Below are 17,941 nucleotides of genomic sequence, written 5' to 3' on the forward strand. Positions count from 1 at the left end.
GTGTGTTCCTTGTTCTTCATGATGCTCTCTGCGCTTTTAACGGACCTCTGAGACTATCACAGTGCAGGTGCATTTATACGGAGACTTGATTACACACAGGTGGATTGTATTTATCATCATTAGTCATTTAGGTCAACATTGGATCATTCGGAGATCCTCACTGAACTTCTGGAGAGAGTTTGCTGCACTGAAAGTAAAGGGGTTGAATAATTTTGCACGCCCAATTTTTCAGTTTTTGATTTGTTAAAAAAGTTTGAAATATCCAATAAATGTCGTTCCACTTCATGATTGTGTCCCACTTGTTGTTGATTCTTCACAAAAAAATACAGTTTTATATCTTTATGTTTGAAGCCTGAAATGTGGCAAAAGGTCGCAAAGTTCAAGGGGGCCGAATACTTTTGCAAGGCACTGTATATATATATCCACACTATGAGGTTTGAATAATACTGTGAAATTGTGAAAATTATAATAATGCCCTTTTAGTTTAAGAGCTGTTTAAAAAAACTGCCTGACATTTCAGTTTCTGTATCACCAGGCGGTTAATTGGTAAATAGAGCAATAAGAGAGGGAAAGGGGAAACCTCATCAGTTGTACAACTGAATGCCTTCAACGGAAATGTGTCTTCCGCATTTAACCCAACACGAGAGTTCCAAACCTCTCTGCCAATAACAGCTAGTTTTCAGTTTTTCCCTCCCTACTCAGACCACTCCCAGTCCTAGCAAAATTATTGCTTGAGAAATTGCTCTTTGCTACGAAGCTATTTAGTTTATTTTTTAACAATTTTCATTGAAAACAATCACACTGAAGGTACTTCATTGTTATGATTTGATATTGAGATAAAAACAGATGCATTAGATTTTTAACATCCATTGGTGGTTACGTGCCAAGCATAGTTGTCACTCCGAAATAGGGTAGCACCTGTCATTAAGGATGTTGTTTTGTTGACAGCACAAAATGTTGAATAGATCACCTTTTTTTTAACTTCACTTTGTTTTGACATTCACTTTTGCACTCATAACCACACACACAAAATGGGGTTAAGTGACGAATGCTAATGATCAGTTATGAAAGCTTATAGTTTGAACATTTTTATTGCACTAATGCTGAAGGATAATAATTTGATCTATCTTTTGTTGCGGAGAATGCTCATGCACTTGTACAATGCAAACTTGTACTGTGTTTGAGTTTTAAAAAGGCTTCTAAAGTTTGTCATTTCCACTTTAAAATTTCAGACTTGATTTGCCCTAACTGAAAATGTATCAACCCCCCCCCCCCCCCCCCAAAAAAAAATCCCTTAATTAAAATCCACATAATAATTCACATTTCCTGTTGCTGCACTTTTATTTCCTGCTGTAGCAAACTGGCTCAAATTAAGATCCTACAGCTGTAGATTATTATCAGAAAATAGCCTGTTGACTAGCATCCAACGCATATCTAAATATAGTAGAAAAGAGAGCTTAGACTCAGCAATGGCACCTGTTATTAGTTTGTGTTTCATTGGCATGTTAGGCGTTTTCTAATAAATGTGTTAGTTGACTGCACAGACTAAAATAGTTCTACGTTCTCCAGCTGTCTAGAGGGCCATTTTGTTTGGCCATAAAACTGATATAGCATTTCCACACTAAGTCCTCAAGACGTGTGTTCACTATACATTCCCCTATTATATCCTGTAGGCTACAGTACACTTCTTTGGCTGCTCTGAACACTGAGTCTGACACATTAACACAATGTGTCGAGTGTATATCTACAAACTCCTTCTGGAATATACATTGAGTGTACAAAACATTAGGACATGGTCTTTCCATGACATAGACTGGCCAGGTGAATCCAGGTGAAAGCTATTATCCCTTATTCAATCCACTTCAGTCAGTGTAGATGAAGGGCAGGAGACAGGTTAAAGAAGGATTTTTAAGCCTCAAGTCAATTATGACTGATTATGATTGTGTATGTGTGCCATTCAGAGAGTGAATGGGCAAGACAAAAGATTTACAGTAAGTGCCTTTGAACGGGGTGCGGTAGTAGGTGCCAGGCGCACCGGTTTGAGTGTGTGAAGAACTGCAAGGCTGCCAGGTTTTTCACGCTCAACAGTTCCCTGAGTGTATCAAGAATGGTCCACCCTCCAAAGGACATCCCGCCAACATGACACAATGTTTGTAAGCATTGAAGTCAACATGGGCCAGCATCCCCGTGGAACGCTTTCGACACCTTGTAGAGTCCATGCCCCGACGAATTGAGACCGTTCTGGGGGTGGGGGTGGGGGGGGGGGGGGGACAACTCAATATTAGAGAGAGAAAATGCATGTTAAAGGTTTTCCAGAAGTTGTTGTTCTGCCAATATTGTAGACATTTGAGATAATATGTTGTTACTTTAGGTTTTATGAGAAATGTTACAGAGAATTCAGTAATGATTATGAGTCATTAGAGGCCTCAGTCTCTCTCTTTCTCCATCTCTCTCCCACTCCCTTTCTCTCTGTAGATATAGACAATCATCATTGTACTTGGTTATTCTGCCATTAGGTGCAGTATGTTAGGAAACTGTCTCTGCATTTATGATATTACAGTCTTTTATGGTTTATACATAGATGTGTGAGTGCTGTTGTTAACAACACACAACTAGCTATAATTACAATACTATACCTCAACAGATGATGTACAATTATTAAATGGAGAGGCTTTCAATGTATTGGTTAGTTATTAAGTGTACTGGTACATATTGTGTCCGTGCTTGTTATTTCTTCTTTCAGCTGAAAAGCTATTCAAGTGCACCACTTGGCAGTGGTGTAAAGTACTTAAGTAAAAAATACTTTAAAGTACTACTTACGTCATTTTTTGGGGTATATTTACTTTACTATTTATATTTTTGCCAACTTTTCCTTTTACTTCACTACATTCCCAAAGAAAATAATGTACTTTTTACTCCATACATTTTCCCTGACACCCAAAAGTACTAGTTACTTGTTGACAGGAAAATGGTTGAATTCACACACGTATCAAGAGAACATCCCTGGTCATCCCTTGTTCTTCTGATCTGGTGGACTCACTTAGCACAAATGCTTTGTTTGTAAATTATGTTGGAGTGTTGGAGTGTGCCCCTGGTTATCTGTCAATAAAAAAGATTGTGCCGTCTGGTTTGCTTACAATAAGGAACTTGAAATGGTTTATACTTTTTCTTTTACTTTTGATACTTAAGGACATTTTATCAATTCCATTTACTTTAGATACTTAAGTATATTTAAAACCAAATACTTTTATACTTATACTCAAGTAGTATTTTAACGGGTGACTTTCACTTTTACTTGAGTCATTTTCTATTAAGGTATCTTTACTTTTACTCAAGTATGAAAATTAAGTACTTTTTCCGCCACTGCCACTTGGTAAGTACATGTATGTATGCCTAAGGCATTACAGAGAGGAGTAGGCTAATCCATCCTTACTGAAGGCAGTCGACCAAAACAGCAGACAGATTTGACACTGGGAGGTTTTCAGATACAGTGAGATATCTCCCTGGTCTCCCCACTACCACAGCTGTTCAGTACTAGCAGTCAGAGTATATGAAGCTCAAGCCAGGCTAATAGCCTGGATAGAAACATCAGTCACTCAGTCAATGCCATTGGGTCTGGTTGATTCTTGTTCAGATTGCTTCTCGTTACATCAAGTTGAAATGGAAATAGAAGAGAACCGCATACTAACCAAGAACTGCATTGTTCTTGTTTGATAATCAAGTGCAACTTGGAGTCTGGTGGTCCAATCAGTCCTACTTTAACAGTGTTTATGTAGTCTTTCTGTACAGATTGCTGCCATAGCTTTCTCATTTCTTATTCAGAGAATTGGAACATCCATTTTGCTATTTTATTTGACCACACAGTAAAAAAAATACATGTTTTTGCTGTTATGTAAATATAACAATGTACGTTGGCATGAAATAAAACATGTTTTAAACTCACCGGTGGTCTCTTACCAGATGTAAGCACAAACCAAACACAACAACAAAACTGTTTGATAGGCATGTGATATTCAGTTGAACCTAAGGCAAAGGAAAGGAATGCTTACATTGATAACATTGTTGCACGGGTTCCTTAGTGTAATCCCATAAATCCAAAAATGGATGTAGCAACTACAGATTGCCCTTTTTAAATCTATCTAAAGTGTGCAAGTTTGAGCATGTGTCCATTAGCATGAATTAAATTGAGCAATTAAAGCCTGAACTTTTATTCCAATAGGCTGGGATCCGCACTATGCAGCTGTTGCAAGAGCTCATTTTTCACTGGTCACTGGTTTCAAAAACAATGATTGTTAGGCCGTTTAAACTTCCTCAATTCAACCATTATTGGGTTCAAATACACATGTAGATTTGTGAACAGCCATCCACAACAACCACAATCTGTAAGGCACAAATAGCTAAATGAGAGAGCAGAAGTGTGATTCACATCAATGCGCTATTTAGATATCAATAATAAGTGATATCCGTAATGCCATAGACGACACCACTGCTGTCATCCTTACCTCCCAAGCGTTCAAATTGGATAATCTTTGGATGCCGGCAGCAGTCGCACCATTGGAAGACATAGCTTGGACTGTAGCCTACAAAAGCCTATTCCTGCTCTTTTCCTGAGATCCATCAAACACATTTGGTGTGTCATCATAGTGGTCTCTGACTTGTGGTCAGACTCGCTCAGGTGGAACAAACTTAAACTTGCGCCTTTTTTCAATGCTGATTTGAATGTCATTGAGAAAACAGAAGTGTCAAATATTATTTTACGCAAACATCCTTTCTGAATTTAAAAGTAATCCTCAAAGTAATCATCTAGTTTTTCAAACATTAATGTAATCTGATTACAATTTTGCAGGTAACGTAACAGATTACAGTTGCAGGTTTTTTTTGTAATCCGTTACTCCCCAACCCTAGCTATCAATCAGACTAAATTGAATAAAGTACCTTGATCCCGTTGCTTGTTTAATCCAAATGACTGTAAAGTACAGGGTTTCAAAGGGCTTGTCTCTGGAGAGACAAGTTAATAGTCTTTCCCTCCCATCCCAGCCTGCACTTTACCTAATCCAACATTATTACACAGAACGGAGAGCAATCAAGGGAAATTGATTACCTGCTCTGATTGCTGGTTTGACTGCCAGAATCTGCGTTCTTGGTGCTTTTAGCTATAGAAATGTTTTGCCAAAGGGGCAGGTGAGCATGGCTTCAATCAGGACATGGGGCTAGATTCAATCAGATTCCTGCTAGCCGACACACTGCAGTGCTGTTTTTATGACAGTTTTATAGGTGGAACTGCGTTAGAGCTGTGAAATCCACAAACGGGTGCAGGCATTATAGCCTACCTATTGTGGCTATTTCATTGGCTGCACAGATTTGCATTGGTAAGAAATCGAACACTGGAATGTGTGATGTAATCTACATCTCAATTAGGCTGATAGAATTCCTCATTATTTTATTTAATGATTTTCAGTTTGAGGGTATTTATTTATGTATAGCCTACACTTTCTCGTTCTTAACTTCTAACGCGAGTGGGATGGTTGTGGCTTCGTGGCAATGACCACACGAGTGTCCACTCATAGACGTGAGAGCTCCAACGAAGCGTTGTCCACTCACAGATGTGAGAGCTCCAACGGGTTAGTGCTGAACTGATTGAATCTAAACCATGGTTTGTTATAGGAATCTATAACACAGTTTATCTATAGTTTTCACTTGAGGGGGGTTGGATGGAGGATTGTTTGTGAGCGTGGCCATTTACGATAATTTGTCAGTTCACATTGACCAATAAGATTACATGATGATTAGCTTATATTTATAGCCTCAATTGAACTTGGATTGCACTTGAGTTTGTAAGGTGTCCTCCTATTCTTATTGGCATATTTTCCATAGGTTATTAATTAAGACAATTGATCCGAATAGTCAATGCTAACTGTAGCTGTTTGCTAGTTCTAGGGAAATAGCTGTCCTGCTCCAGAAATACACTACATATACAAAAGTATGTGGACACCCCTTCAAATTACTGGATTAATTTATTTCAGCCAAACCCATTGCTGACAGGTGTACAAAATCGAGCACACAGCCATGCAATCTCCATAGACAAACATTGGCAGTAGAATGGCCTTACTGAAGAGCCTTTCAATGTGACTTTCAATGTGGCACTGTCATAGGATGCCACCTTTCCAACAAGTCAATTCGTCAAATTTCTGCCCTGCTAGTGCAGCCCCGGGCAACTGTAAGTGCTGTTATTGTGAAGTGGAAACGTCTAGGAGCAAGAATGGCTCAGCCGTGAAGTGGTAGGCCACACAAGCTCACAGAACGTGACCTCTGAGTGCTGAAGCACGTAGCGCATAAAAATTGTCTGTCCTCGGTTGCATCACTCACTATCGAGTACCAAACTGCCTCTGGAGGAACATCAGAACATGAACTGTTTATCGGGAGCTTCATGAAATTGGTTTCCATGTCTGAGCAGCCCCACACAAGCCTAAGATCACCAGGGGTAATGTCAAGCGCCAGCTGGAGTGGTGTAAAGCTCACTACCATTGGAGCACTGGAAACGGGTTCTTTGGAGTCATGAATCACGCTTCACCATCTGGAAGTCCAACGGATGAATCTGGGTTTGGCGGATGCCAGGAGAACGCTACCTGCCCCAATGCATAGTGCCAACCGTCAAGTTTTGTGGAGGAGGATTAATGGTCTGGGGCTGTTTATCATGGTTCGGACTGGGCCCTTAGTTACAGTGAAGGGAAATCTTAAAGTTACAGCATACAATGACATTCTAGACGATTCTGTGCTTCCAACATTGTGGCAACCGTTTGGGGAAGGCCCATTCCTATTTCAGCATGACAATGCCCCCGTGCACAAAATGGTTTGTCGAGATCGGAAATGGTTTGTCGAGATTGGTGTAGAAGAACTTGACTGGCCTGCACAGAGCTCTGCCCTCAACCCCATTGAACACCTTAGGGATGAATTCGAACTCCGACTGCGAGCCAGTCCTAATCGCCCAACATCAGTGTCCGAGCTCACTCATGCTCATGTGGCTGAATGGAAGCAAGTCCACGCAGCAATGTTCCAACATCTAATGGAAAGCCTTCCCAGAAGAACAGAGGCTGTTTTAGCAGCAAAGGGGGGACCAACTCCATGTTAATGCTCATGATTGTGGAACAAGATATTCAACGAGCAAGTGTCCACATACTTTTGGTCATGTATTGTAACTTTTTAAGTCATACAGATAAGGGATGAACAAAAGCACTGCTTTACAGAAAGTTCCATGAGTTTGCTGGAGGACTGAGAGCTCAAGAGAGCAGGAAGGAGTGTTAAACCCAAGTTCCTCTAAAAAGGAAAGGTCACCACCAAGAATTTCTCCTCCAGCCAGCTGTTGTCATCTCCTCTCTTTGTTTTCTTATCATCTCATTCCGTTTTATAAGGTATTAAATCATGATATGTGTTGAATACAAATTGAATCTGGGGGTTTTGGCACGCCGTCCTGAACGATGCGGATGATCGCCAAGGATAAAAGTACACATTGCCTTGAACTGGCAGTACATTTATTCAAGTTTACTTGAGATAAGAATTATAGCTTGTAGAATTTGTAAAGAGCAACAATTTTTCACGAGTTGAAGTCCTGCTCATTGGGCGCCAATGCATTTCTCTCTGCTGGGGCTTCGGTTGGCTTGTTAGAAATAATGCCGCTACCTTTTCCCTTCCCATTGTTTTCTCCTTTCAACACAAACACCAATTATTTGTTTGTATGATTTACGAGTCTCTGCCCTTGTGGAAACCTCTCCGCCCTCCACTGGAACATCTCTAAAGGAAAAAAGTTACATTTGAATTAATCGGGGATTTGTCCTCAAGAAGACCTTTATCTGGCCAGCAGGAAGTGCCTCCAAATGTCTCTCCACATCCACTCAAAGCCTTGATCAAAAGTGCCTCCAATGGGTATCAGTCCATTTGACGTCCTCGCTCCCCTTTGAAGGTTCAGAGAGAGCTTTAGTTTAGATCATGGAGTGCTGCTGGCGATGATTATGTTGGTGGAGCAGCTACGAGCAGCAGCTCCAGCGGTTCTGCCAGAAGTGCACAATGAAAGGGGCCGAGGCACCCACTGCTCGGTGGCTCTGTGCACCGCAGTATCCGGTTAAAAGTGTGCCATCTCTTTCAGCTCCACAGTGGCAGCCGCTGCAGAAAAAAAACGCACCCCGAGGTCTCTGATCAGACATGTTGGCGTCGCGTTCTTGTTTGTTATTATGAGGAAACTGGCAAACTCCAGAGTTTGTTCATATTTAGTGAAATACTGATTTGTCATAGTGGTAACTCACATTGACACCATGAAGAATTCAAAGGGGCTAGGATCAATGAGTCATAGGCTTATGAGCATTGAAAATGTAAGCGTATGCTTACAAAAACAGACAAACTAACGATGAATCAGATCACAAGGCTCTACTTCCCTGCAACAATATTTTTCTATTGACAGAATCTGTTAGGAGGATTTTTTTAAATGAACAGTTTGGTTAATTGTGTCTGTTCTTTTTACTTTTCAATGCTGCCTTACTCAAGCAGACTCACAATGACAGTGTTCAAGAGCATACTCATGTTTGTATGTGTCATGTCCTCTGGGCTTTTGAAAGAGGAGTGTAGGCTTTATGCATAAACACTTTGACCGCAAAAGTCCCAATCCTGAAGACGCCCACTAAATTGATGGTTGCCTCTCCTTTAAAGACCTTGAATGGACAAGATTGCCTGGCTGTCATTCTCACTGTTTCCGCAGTAACAGATTGCCTCTTTGGGTCAAGGTTTGGGGAGGCACCCAGCCGCCAGTCATGAGCTTGTTTGAGGTGATTTTATTACATTTCAGAGGTGTCACAACATTCAGGAGGTTGTTCTGTGTCATCTGAAAGGTTCCCGGTTGAATGACCTTTTTGCACATCGAGGAAAGTAATTGGCAGCTAGTGCTAAAAGCAGAACTCAGTGCTGCGAGCGCTTTCCGCTGATTATGCTTTAATGATTCAAATTACGGAAACATAATTGCCTCGACAACACTTGGGCCTGTAACATCAGCGGTCCAAATGTCATGTCTGAACGTGGTAGGATGCCGTGGGTGGAGAGACAGAAGGAGCGATCCGCAGAGGTCAGTTGGTATGGTAGTAGAGTCATTCAAAGAGCTCTGAATTACTGGTGTTCAAGGAAATATAAACATCTCTGTTTTAACCGGTTGTAACGTTATACCTCACTGTGATTTGTTATTGATTTGACTATGGAGTACGTCCAAGTGTGGTGCTCTACTTGATAGCAGACTAACCCAGACTAACCCAAAGGCTGTTTCGACTGATCGTATACGAAAAGGACTTTCACAAAAAAAACTGCTACTAGGAAAAATAACCGATAGAAGGATATTAGTTTGTAGGAAGGTCAACGTTCCTGGCATGATGCGCCTGTATTTACATGAATAGCAAGTATACTGAACAAAAATATAAACACAACATGCAAAGATTTTACTGAGTTACAGTTCATATAAGGAAATCAGTCAATTGAAATACATGCATTAGGCCCTAATCTATGGATTTCCCATGACTGGGAATACAGATATGCATCTGTTAAAATGAATAGACCTCATAATAGGCCAATTGTGTTCGTTGTCCATAGCTTATGCCTGCCCATACCATAACCCCACCGCCACCATGTTCACAACTTTGCCATCAGTAAACCGCTCACCCACACAATGCCATGCACGTGGCATGCAGTTGTGAGGCCGGCTGTACCTACTGCCAAATTCTCTAAAATGACTTTGTAGGCGACTTATGGTAGAGAAATGAACATGACATTATCTGGCAACAGCTCTGGTGGACATTCCTGCAGTCAGCTTGCCAATTGCACGCTCCCTCAAAACTTGAGACATCTGTGGTTGTGTGGCAAAACTGCACACTTTAGAGTTGCCCTTTATTGTTCCCAGCACAAGGTGCACCGGTGTAATGATTATGCTGTTTAATCAGCTTCTTGATATGCCACACCTGGATTATCTTGGCAAAGGAGAAATGCTCACTAACAGGGATGTAAACAAATTTGTTCCCAAATTTTTTGAGAAATAAGCTTTTTGTGTGTATGGAACATTTATTGAATCTTTTAATTCAGCCCGTGAAACATGGGACCGACACTTTACATGTTGCATTTATATTTTTGTTCAATGTTAGTTTGAGACATTATACAATGCAGGTGTGAGACATTTTTGGCTGGGAATACCTGTTGTTGTCATCCTCTCTCTTTCAACTGGAAGGCTCATTTCATGCATAGTACCTTGAAATGGTTGTACGTGCGTGCATGCATGTGCCAGGCAGAGTGCGATAGTGAGAATCTTAATCGGCTACCAAGCTAATTCTGTTCTATTTTCTGTGTGTGTGTCTCTCTCTCTCTCTCTGTCCACCATTTTCAGCTAAAGATGAGTCATAGCTAGATTAAAAGACTGTGGCTTGAAAGTAAACACATTGATCAGGACATCTGTGACACTGGCGGTACGGCTGGGTTTCTTTACACTTCTCTGAGGTTAACCATTCTGGGACTTTGATCATCGCTACCTCCCTGGGTGGTTTGGCTCGTCAGGAATCCAGGAAAAGCCTGAAGCTGACTGTCAGGTTATATTATCACATGGATTTGTGATACAACAAGCTTCTTCTAATTATGTTGTAGTTTCTCATGCTTCCAAGGCTTTGAAGTTGTATTATCAAAGTTGAAGCATAGGTCAATGTATTTGCGTGATACGTTTGCATTTGCGTGATGCATCTGTTTTCCACTTTTTCTAGGATCACTTGGTCTTTGGGATATAATAAGCTGACACAAAATGTGACTATGTTGACGAGGTTGGAAAGAAAAAATATTTACAATCATTTGAAGAAATTTGAAAATGCTCAAATAAAAAAATGTGGGAAAGAAATGTTAAAAGGTGATACTACTTTTCTCAGCCTGTAGATGAAATCATTGGTGTGTTTCTTGAAAGGCAAAATAAATGTTTTGGCAGAAGCTAAAGCTACGATTTGATCCCATTTAACCAGGAACAGCAAATTATTTCTCTAGGCTTCGTGTGTCAGATCGACCTCACACAATCCCTTGTACGTCGCTTTAGAATCCTGGGCAGCCAGGGAAAGAGTTTTTCAAAGAACTGCCCCTTTCAAATATTGTTCCTTGAAGGCTGACCCATGACTAAGATTGCAATCCTTGCTGGGAGCTATAGCCACTATGTTGAAATGGTTTAGAGTTTAGACTCTTTATTCATTTGACTCATGAACCGCCTCGACTATTTCTGTTTAGAACGTGACAGGGTCATCTGTCTGGGAGCTGTTGTTTTCTCTCAAACTAATTTTTATTTGTGCGACTGGCCTGGTTTGGATTAATGCTCGGGTTCTCATTCAGCCAATCAGACCGTTGATATTTCCAGCCCGCTTCTTTGAGAAAAAGCTATTGGATTCCCTGTCACTTCAATCCTTCCCTTATCGAAAAGCACATCTTCACTTTCTGTGGTCATTTGACTCATGCAATAACTCTGTATGGCTTCATTTAATGTTGTTTGGCAATAAAATAGCTATGTTGTCAGATGTCATTAAAGGGACAGGCTGTACTGGCCAAAGAGAGGGAATCTAGAGAAGAGTATAAAGCATCAGCTAAGGGACGTTGCATGGTCAGTATCAGTATAAAAACAGACCTTTTGGGGGGGAAATCCAGAGGCACACTGATGTATTGATTATTCTTCTGTCATATTTGACAACAAATAGAACATGTTTTCCATGTTGTCAAGTATCAAACTGCATGGCAACTACAAGTTTGACTCACCTTGACGACAACACGTCTTATTTTAGGTGACATGGGAATGCGATAGAACATATATATTATACCTGAGAGTGGTATATGGACATATGCAGTATATGTGCATTTGTAAGCGTTGAGCTACTTGTTCAACTTCTACAATGAAATGCTTCTGTATGACTCTCTGTGTACTTTGGCCCCATTCATCATTTACAAGTCATTGATCAATAGTTTCTAGCAAAGATATGCGTATACAACACCTCGCCTCCATCCACCCACAGTTTTGAAATTCACAATGATGTCTGTATGCCCTCTCTGTGCACTCAGATTGATTACAATTGAATTGCTGACCAATGAGAAAATGGAGTGCACCTCGCTTTCTTAATTTGTCAGAGCAGTTTTATCTGAGTAATACGTTCCCTGTTTTATTTGTTTAGGTGCGGAGTAAATCAGAATTGAGAGGTAGAAGGCCGATTAAACATTACATTCAGATGACAAACGTTCGGCTTTCTTTGAACATCAGTCAAAGTCATGCACCTAGCGTTTCAGTTAATTGAATCTTTTGGTGGGTAATGGATTGGGTTGAGGTACAGAAACTCTTTTCCATTTGAAGTTGCTTCTCGACTTCCCTTGTCTTGTTGAATTAACATTGCAATACTTTTGAATTCAAACTTTTGCATTCAACTATACTTAAAAAATGGACATATAGCCTCTTCCACAGCGACAAGTGTATTGTAAAGAATTATGTTCACGCCACAGCCGTTTGCGTAATGTTGTTGATAATTGCTCATGTCTACATTTGACATGTAGACACAATTTAGTAGTATGTGAGTATTTCATAAACCATATACTTCATTCAATGTAATACTACACTGTGGTTCCTATTCTTGCCTTCGAAAGGAAGACTCGAGCCCTACCAATGAAAATGCTTCTACTGATATTAGAAAAATGCATGTCTGTTTTTACAGCCACTATATCTGCTTTAGATGAAATGCTACTCTCTCCATGTTTTTACTATTACATTAATAAACAATGACCAACGGCACTTTCTCTTGCAGTTCCGGCAAACATTTACAAAGTTTCGGAAGACATCACTGTGAACGAAGGCAGCAATGTGACATTGAGTTGTCTAGCCAATGGGAGGCCAGATCCATCAATCACCTGGCGACTGCTCAATCCATCAGGTAAGAGCCAATAAGCACCCAGCAGCATCTGACTCTTATCAAAGGCCAGCATTTTGTCATTGTTGCTTATCACCGTATATCTGTGTTCTCAGACATGAAGGGGAGGGATGGGGTTAAGAGTTGGGCGAGGGTTCCTGTGTTCAAAATGAAACGGGGTATTCGTCCTTGTTTCTCCGTGTTTTAGGATTATTCTATGTGCAATCCTCCAGTCAATTCTTTAGGTTACGTTTATTTCAGGTATACCGGATGCTTATTATTTCTGAGAGAGATAGAGGGAGAGCGAAAGGAAGAAAGAGAAAGATAGTAGACTTGAAGAGAGGGAGAGTAATGATGTCCCGTTGCTTAATGTTGTTGTCTCCCTGTGGATGTGGTCAACACGGTTCGTTTGCCTCGTTCCCCAAAGATAGTGATCATCTCATTGAGTTGTGCATGCCTGAAGAACACCTGTACATTCCTGAGACACACCTGCAGCTTCTCGCACTCCCCTTTCATTCAAACACAGAACTGGATGATTTGACAATGCAATTTCTTTCGAGTGAAAGCCCTCTAACGGATTGCAATAATGAAACCAATATGTTGTTGTGGTTGCTCTAAATCGAACCATTACAGCCAATTATCCCAGGAATTTTATTTTCCAATACTCCATTTTGAAATGTTAATGTTTTGCTATCAAACTGCAGCTCAAACCTTTGTAGTGCATACATTTTTTCAAACTTTTAGTGTAGCAATGTATAGCCATTGATTATTTAAGAAGATAACTTATAAATGCCTAATGAGCTGAGGTTAACCGTTGGACCCTTTTAGAACCCCAAAATATAAGCTTGTCTTTCTCCATTGTTTGTCAACAAGGTATTTTGTAAGCAAACACTTTATAGCTTCAAAGCCTGGTTAAAGCTATCATTTTGATCTCGTTTGACGGCTCTGTCTATGATTTTGATAGTGGTTACAAGCAGATCATTATTTTTAGCGTTGGAATGTTTGCGTCTAATAAAAAAGCAGACGCAATGGAAAAGTAGAAAAACACGCAGTCCCCACTTTTCCATCAGAGTCAAGATTGATGTTATTCTTTCAGACTTGTCAGATTGACAGAGGAGTGTGTAACGGTCTGAGTGAAGTGGGTGAGGAGTCAGGCGCAGGAAGCAGAGAGTTCAGGGGAGTGCTATTTTAATGCACTGAATAAACGCTGAACATAAGCCAACCCTCACAAAAACACAGGGCGTACCGAACAAACAAATGCCCCAAACAGGGGGACTTAAACTGTCCAGGGAAAACCCACAAAATGGGAAACCACAAAACCCAATAGACGTGCACACAAGTACACCAAACAGACGATCACAATAATTAATCCCGCACAAGGAACCCTGCGGGCCGGCTGACTAATAAAGCCTACTACCTAACTCAAAACAGGTGCACACAATCAACACATAAGGAGGGGGAGGAAATAATCAGTAGCAGCTAGTAGGCCGGCGACGACGACCGCCGAGCGCCACCCGAACGGGAAGGGGAGTGTCCTTCGGTCGGAGTCGTGACAGTACCCCCCCCTTGACGCGTGGCTCCCGCAGCGCGCCGACACCGGCCTCGAGGTCGACCCGGAGGACGAGGCGCAGGGCGATCCGGATGGAGGCGATGGAAATCCCTCAACATTGACGGATCCAAAATGTCCCTGGTGGGTACCCAGCACCTCTCCTCCGGACCGTACCCCTCCCAGTCCACGAGGTACTGCAGGCCCCTCACCCGGCGTCTCGAGTCCAGAATGGCCCGTATCGTATACGCCGGGGACCCCTCGATGTCCAGAGGGGGAGGAGGGACCTCCAGCACCTCACCGTCCTGTAGGGGACCAGCTACCACCGGCCTGAGGAGAGACACATGAAACGAGGGGTTAATACGATAATAGGAAGGGAGTTGTAATCGATAACACACCTCGTTTATTCTCCTCAGGACTTTGAACGGCCCTACACACTGCGGCCCAAGCTTCCGGCAGGGCACGCGGAGGGGTAGGTTTCGGGTCGAGAGCCAGACCCTGTCCCCTGGTACAAACACGGGGGCCTCACTGCGGTGGCGGTCAGCACTCCTTTTCTGCCGTCCACTAGCCTGTTGAAGGGATTCCTGGACGGCCCTCCAGGTTTCTTTGGAGCGCTGCACCCATTCCTCCACCGCAGGAGCCTCGGTCTGGCTCGGATGCCACGGTGCCAGGACCGGCTGGTACCCCAACACACACTGAAAGGGGGACACATTAGTAGAGGAGTGGCGTAATGAGTTCTGGGCCATTTCCGCCCAGGGGATGTATCTCGCCCACTCCCCTGGCCGGTCCTGGCAGTACGACCGCAGAAACCTACCCACCTCCTGGTTTACTCTCTCCACCTGCCCATTACTTTCAGGGTGATAACCGGAGGTCAGGCTGACCGAGATCCCCAGACGCTCCATGAACGCCCTCCATACTCGGGACGTGAACTGGGGACCCCGATCAGAAACGATGTCCTCCGGCACCCCGTAGTGCCGGAAGACATGGGTGAATAATGCCTCCGCAGTCTGTAGGGCTGTTGGGATACCGGGCAACGGGAGGAGACGGCAGGACTTAGAGAACCGATCCACAATCACCAGAACCGTGGTGTTGCCCTGAGACAGGGGAAGGTCGGTCAGGAAATCTACGGATAGATGTGACCATGGCCGTTGTGGAACGGGGAGGGGTTGTAACTTCCCTCTAGGAAGGTGCCTAGGAGCCTTACTCTGGGCGCATACCGAACAGGAGGAGACATAAACCTTAACGTCCCTAGCCAAGGTAGGCCACCAATACCTCCCCCGAAGGCTCCCTACTGTCCTCCTCACCCCAGGGTGACCCGAGGAGGGTAGGACGTGAGCCCACCGAATCAGTTGGTCCCGAACACCAAGCGGCACGTACCTCCGCCCCGCCGGACACTGAGGAGGCGCTGGTTCAGCCCGTAACGCCCGCTCGATGTCCGAGTCCACCTCCCACACCACCGGTGCCATCAGCTTTGAGGCCGGAAGGATGGGAGTAGGTTCGGTGGACCTATCCTCCGTGTCGTAAAAGCGGGACAGTGCGTCCGCCTTCACGTTCTGGGAGCCTGGTCTATATGATAAAGTGAACCGGAATCGGGTGAAGAACATGGCCCACCTTGCCTGCCGCGGGTTCAGTCTCCTAGCTGCCCGAATATACTCCAGATTTTGGTGGTCGGTCCAGATGAGAAAGGGGTGCTTAGCCCCCTCAAGCCAGTGTCTCCACACCTTCAGAGCCCTGACCACCGCTAACAACTCCCGGTCCCCCACATCATAGTTACGCTCCGCTGGGCTGAGCTTACTCGAGAAGAAAGCGCAGGGGCGGAGTTTTGGTGGCGTACCCGAGCGCTGTGATAGCACGGCACCCACCCCAGCCTCGGACGCGTCCACCTCCACTATGAATGCTAGAGAGGGGTCCGGATGCGCCAACACAGGTGCATCCGTGAACAGCACCTTCAACCTGTTGAAAGCTCTGTCCGCCTCTGCTGACCACTGCAACCGCACCGGGCCCCCCTTTAGCAGTGAGGTAATTGGAGCCGCTACCTGGCCAAAACCCCGGATAAACCTCCGGTAGTAGTTGGAAAAACCCAAAAACCGCTGCACCTCTTTTACCGTGGTTGGAGTCGGCCAATTACGCACGGCCTTACTGCGGTCACCCTCCATCTCCACCCCCGAGGTGGAAATGCGATAACCCAGAAAGGAGACGGCTCGTTTGGAGAACACACACTTCTCAGCCTTGACGTAGAGGTCATGCTCCAGCAGTCTACCAAGCACCTTGCGTACCAGAGACACATGCGCGGCGTGAGTGGCTGAGTAGATCAGAATGTCATCGATATAAACAACCACTCCCTGCCCGTGCAGGTCCCTGAGAATATCGTCTACAAAGGATTGAAAAATGGCTGGAGCATTTTTTAACCCATACGGCATGACGCAGTACTCATAGTGGCCCGATGTGGTACTAAATGCGGTTTTCCACTCGTCTCCCTTCCGAATACGCACCAGGCTATACGCGCTCCTGAGATCCAATTTTGTGAAGAACTGCGCTCCCTGAAAGGATTCCACTGCCGTAGCAATGAGAGGTAGTGGGTAGCTGAACCCCACTGTGATGGCATTTAGACCTCTATAATCAATACAAGGACGCAAACCTCCCTCCTTTTTCTTCACAAAAAAGAAACTCGAGGAGACGGGTGAAATGGAGGACCGAATGTACCCCTGTCCCAGAGACTCCGTGATATATGTCTCCATAGCCAACGTCTCCTCTTGGGACAATGGGTACACGTGACTCTTGGGAAGCGCAGCGTTTACCTGGAGATCTATCGCACAATCTCTTCCCGGTCGATGTGGTGGTAATTTAGTCGCCTTCTTTTTACTAAAAGCGATTGCCAAATCGGCATACTCGGGGGGAATGCACACTGTGGGACCCTGATCTGGACTTTCCACCGAGGTGGCACCGACGGAAACTCCCAGACACCTTCCAGAACACTCCTCTGACCACCCCTTGAGAACCCCCTGTCTCCACAAAATTTTAGGATTGTGCCGGGCCAGCCAGGGAATCCCCAACACCACTGGAAACGCAGGCGAATCAATAATATAGAGACTGATACGCTCCCTATGGTTCCCCTGCGTTACCATGTCCAGTGGGATTGTGGTCTCCCTGACCACCCCTGACCCTAATGGCCGGCTATCTAGGGAGTGCACGGGAAAGGGAGAATCTATCGGCACAAGCGGAACACCTAATTTAATAGCTAGTCCGCGATCCATAAAGTTCCCAGCTGCGCCTGAATCGACTAGCGCCCTATGCTGGGAAGAGGGGAAAAATTTAAGGAAAAAAATCAAGACAAACATGTGACCAACAGGGGGTTCTGGGTGAGTTTGGTGCTGACTCACCTGGGGTGATCGAGAAATGTTCCGCCTACCATCTCGACTCCCAGACGGACCCCCCCAGCACCGATCGGCCGTGTGTCCTCTCCGAC

The 17,941-nt window shown here is 43.9% G+C and overlaps 1 protein-coding gene across 2 annotated transcripts in view; it reads left to right on the top strand.

Annotated features, from left to right (window-relative positions):
• LOC110507545 (limbic system associated membrane protein) overlaps nucleotides 1-17,941 on the top strand; it is a 466,699-nt gene that overhangs the window by 426,167 nt on the left and 22,591 nt on the right. For both annotated transcript variants that reach the window (XM_021587595.3, XM_021587593.3), the window contains one exon: nucleotides 12,828-12,953. In XM_021587595.3, coding sequence (XP_021443270.1) covers nucleotides 12,828-12,953 — 126 coding nt within the window. The remainder of the gene's footprint in view (nucleotides 1-12,827; nucleotides 12,954-17,941) is intronic.

Source organism: Oncorhynchus mykiss, chromosome 27 (assembly GCF_057628025.1).
Source record: "Oncorhynchus mykiss isolate SJ-2025 chromosome 27, ASM5762802v1, whole genome shotgun sequence".
Classification (NCBI taxonomy): domain Eukaryota; kingdom Metazoa; phylum Chordata; class Actinopteri; order Salmoniformes; family Salmonidae; genus Oncorhynchus; species Oncorhynchus mykiss.